At 46.1% G+C, this 3,761-nt stretch overlaps 1 protein-coding gene across 1 annotated transcript in view; it reads right to left on the bottom strand.

Annotated features, from left to right (window-relative positions):
* smg1 (SMG1 phosphatidylinositol 3-kinase-related kinase) overlaps positions 1 to 3,761 on the bottom strand; it is a 74,471-nt gene that overhangs the window by 56,759 nt on the left and 13,951 nt on the right. Inside the window, exons 7-11 of the mRNA XM_015398768.1 lie at positions 3,427 to 3,499; positions 1,284 to 1,381; positions 1,042 to 1,215; positions 722 to 943; positions 243 to 344 (exon numbers count right to left, since the gene is read on the bottom strand). Coding sequence (XP_015254254.1) covers positions 243 to 344; positions 722 to 943; positions 1,042 to 1,215; positions 1,284 to 1,381; positions 3,427 to 3,499 — 669 coding nt within the window. The remainder of the gene's footprint in view (positions 1 to 242; positions 345 to 721; positions 944 to 1,041; positions 1,216 to 1,283; positions 1,382 to 3,426; positions 3,500 to 3,761) is intronic.

Genomic DNA, 3,761 nt, shown 5'->3' with positions numbered 1-3,761 from the left:
AGAAAGTGACCTGATATGACATGATGTGAATTGGAGCTATAGAAATAAACTGAATAGAACTGTTTCATGGTTCAGTAAATTGCTGCTTGCTCAGGTCCAGGACTCACAGCTCTAATGGAGACACTCCTATCAGAACAGAGAGCCTGTATCTCCTCAGGCTTTAGATGATTTATGATCAGATACCAGCAACAGAGGAGTCAGAACGACCCGACCTCTCTGAGGATGGAATGAGGAACACGTACCTCCTTCTCTGGATGGAAACGTAGATTCAGAAGCTGAGAGCCTGGAACCAGGAGCTTCTCCACAAACGAGACGGGAAGCTTGGTGTTCACCTGATCCACAATCTGAAACAGATTCACAGCTTCAGCTCCAAGTCAGAGCAGAACAGAAACAAAGCAACGATTCTCCAACCATCGACGCCCCGCTGAAATCAAACCATGCAGCATCTCTGCAGCTCCGTCAGAGGCAGGAGCAGATGGAAGGAAAGGGAAACCTTCAGTTTAGGGTCAGTTATGCTGATGGTTTGATTCCAGGCGGAGCCTGAAGGAGTGGAGCTGTAGGAGCCCCAGTCTGCTGCTGGACAACAGGAATCAGGAGCTACCGTCTAAAACTCTGCAGTTTGGTTTATTTCCAGTCGCTCGATCTTCAGAACGCAGAGCTTCAATGTTTGCTGCTGATTTCCCCCCCGACCCACAAACATTAGAGAGGAGAAGAACGGTACCAGAGTGAGCAGGCTGAGCACAGCCAGGCTGTAATCGGAACCACAGGCCACGCAGCAGTCCAGCTGGTCCAGGCCGTAAACCAAGATGGCCTCCATGAGCGAACCCGTGGGCTCCACGCTGGCCAGCAGCACCCCCACACACTCGTTCCCTGCCGTGAGGACGGCCTCTGAGAACTGGACCTGCTTGGCTGCCGTCACGCAGCCCAGGACCCGGTTCAGAACCTGTGAAGAGGCAGACAGAGGAGGCCATGGACGCCGTTCTCAGAGAGGAAGTGCCGCTCCTGCTCCGCCTGGAGGAGACAACTTCTTCCTGATCTTACGTCTGTGACGTAGGCTTCGGTGATGGGCGGTCCCCTCACTGGGCTGAAGCGCTCGCCGATGCTGCGCACCACGGTGCTGAAAACCCTCAGCAGAGCCGCCAGCTTGGGCAGGGATACTGACGGCGGAGGGATGTCGTCATCCGGGACGTCGCCTGACGTCACGTGATTCAGATCCTACGCAGAGCGGGACCGGGTCAGAGTCTGATCCAATAACCATCAGCTACGGATCAGCAGGGGCTCACCTCAGCGTAGGCCTCCATGTCCTCCAGGAACTGGCCCAGGAGGGTGGTGGAGAAGGTCAGGTCTGCCACCCAGAACTGCTCCAGGCTCTGTAACCAACCTGGAAACGGGACGACATCATCAGATACACCACATCCACAGCTTCCTGTTCTGGGTTCGATGCACATTAAAGGTCTCAGATAAAACCTTTTCTTTCAAATGATTCAGTCATAAAAATGAAATAAAACACCTGAGTGTCGGATAAAATGGTTCATTATAATCTATCATTAGTTGTTTTAGACATTTTGATGGGTCCAAGTATTTATTTCTGGTTACCATGCCAACACTAAAGGATTCTGCACATATTCTGCTGTTTAGAAACACTTTTATAAAAGTTAGAGGATCAAATTTAGCTTTTTACTCCAGTAAAAGTGTAAATGTACCATTTTTAAAACTACTAATATAAATATAAAATTACTGCAGGAAAAAAATGCCAGAAGCCAGGAACATTTTTCTATCATCTTAGGCGGAAAACAAAAAGAAATTAATTATGTTGATGGTTTTTATGTTTTTCTAAATACCAACAGGCCAGAATGAAAATTAGCTTAAATGAAACAAAACTAACGAGTTTAGTTTTGAAATACAAGGAATAGAAAATAGAGATAATTTCAAAAATAAGCAAAAGTAAAATTAAAAAGTCGTCTAAAAAAATAATCATTCCAGTTAAGTATAGATAGCTTTAATGATTACTAAGTAAAGTATTTATACTTAATTACTCGACGCCTCTGATTCTGCACCAATAGGAGAAGTAGATTGAGGTCATGTGACATAGCTCCTTGCACTGATCTCCATTTATTCACTGGATTGCTGAAAAAACTGAAGTCACATGCCGCCATTTTGGTTCTCTCCACTTTCACGGAGCGCGTCATAAAAACGCCTGTGATGTCATGTGATTACCATAACAATGTCATCAATACATGTATTTTATATGTACATCATCAATTTAGTGCTTTTGATAAATCATCAGTTAGCGTGTGTGTAATATTCCTGATACATTATTATTATCCTCCATTAACACATTTATTTTGCTGTGATGGATTTATATATCATGGAAACCTGCTTTCACCTCGAAGAAGTAAAAAAATGCAAAGGGAAGGTTAGAATTATGAGATATAGTTGAATATTATGATCATGACTTTGAAAGTTGAATTTATGATTTTGTGTCTAATAATTATGACTTTCTATGTGGCATTTATAATGATTCTGCAATGAAATGGGCCTTTATTTATTCTAAGTTAAAGTTAATCTACTGATGCTATAAAACAGCCAGTCTGTGTCAAAGTGATGAATTTATCTTTATTTTAAGTCTTAAACCCCCTGAAAATGAGAACATCATCGTTGTTCGATGCTGCAGCGCAAAGATTTTTTACAATGTAACCCGTTGTAGCTAGGGAGTACCAATATGGCAGCTGGTGACTTCACAGCACCGCTTGCTACCAACAGCCTATCCAGTGAATATAGATCAGTGGCTCTGTAACAGAGCAGAGAAACAGCTTCTTCCTCTCTGAGTGACATTTCTCAGAAAACAAACAAACAAGAGAAACAGGAGGAGCAAAAACCATCAGTCAGGTTTTAGAGCTTCTCCTCTAACCAGCTGTTTGCTAACGCTAATTTAAGGTTAGCGGTAGCAGACCTGGGAACCAGCATGGAAGGAGAGTGGGATGGAGGAGTTCCAGCGTAGCCTCCAGCTGAGGAGGCAGCAGATCTGTGAGACTGAACCTGTTATTAGGTAATGTTTCTGGTTCGAGTCATGGGCTGGCCAATCAAGCACCAGTACCAGCGTAGTCATGGAAACCGCTTAGGTACCACAGGCAGCCTGACCCAGAACCAAGTCCTGCTGGGAAAAAACCCCAGAGGAGCAGAACCAGCAGATCAGCGCCGACTGTGGACCCGTTCCACCAGAACCTTAAAACATTGTCCATTCTGGTCCTCTACTTCCAGACTCTGGTCCCTGAGGTCCACCGTTAGGACCAAGCAGTCTGGTTCTGGTTCTCTTCAGCCCAGTGTGTAATGGACCCTGAGGTTCTGACCCCAGACTCGGTCCTCTCCTTCTGAAGCTCCTCCATGTCTTTCCTGAGGTTAGTTTCTAATCTGAACCAAACTCACCTGAGACCTGCTGGGTGAGAGACTGTCTCTGGGTGTGGTCAATGTGCCAGCCCACCAAGATGTCCACCGTGTCCTGAGGACAACATGGAGAAACAGCTGGGTTAGGAACAGAGGGACACGGAACGATGGGGGGCAGAGGGACATGGAACGATGGGGGACAGAGGGACAGGGAACGATGGGGGACAGAGGGACAGAGGCCCCTGACGGATAGAGGGAGACAGTCAATAACAGACAGAGGGACACACAGTCAATGACAGACAGAGGGACACACAGTCAATGACAGACAGAGGGACACACAGTCAATGACAGACAGAGGGACACACAGTCAATGACAG

Source organism: Cyprinodon variegatus, unplaced genomic scaffold (assembly GCF_000732505.1).
Source record: "Cyprinodon variegatus isolate N-32 unplaced genomic scaffold, C_variegatus-1.0 Scaffold960, whole genome shotgun sequence".
Classification (NCBI taxonomy): domain Eukaryota; kingdom Metazoa; phylum Chordata; class Actinopteri; order Cyprinodontiformes; family Cyprinodontidae; genus Cyprinodon; species Cyprinodon variegatus.
This window is presented reverse-complemented; position numbering and strand designations above follow the sequence as displayed.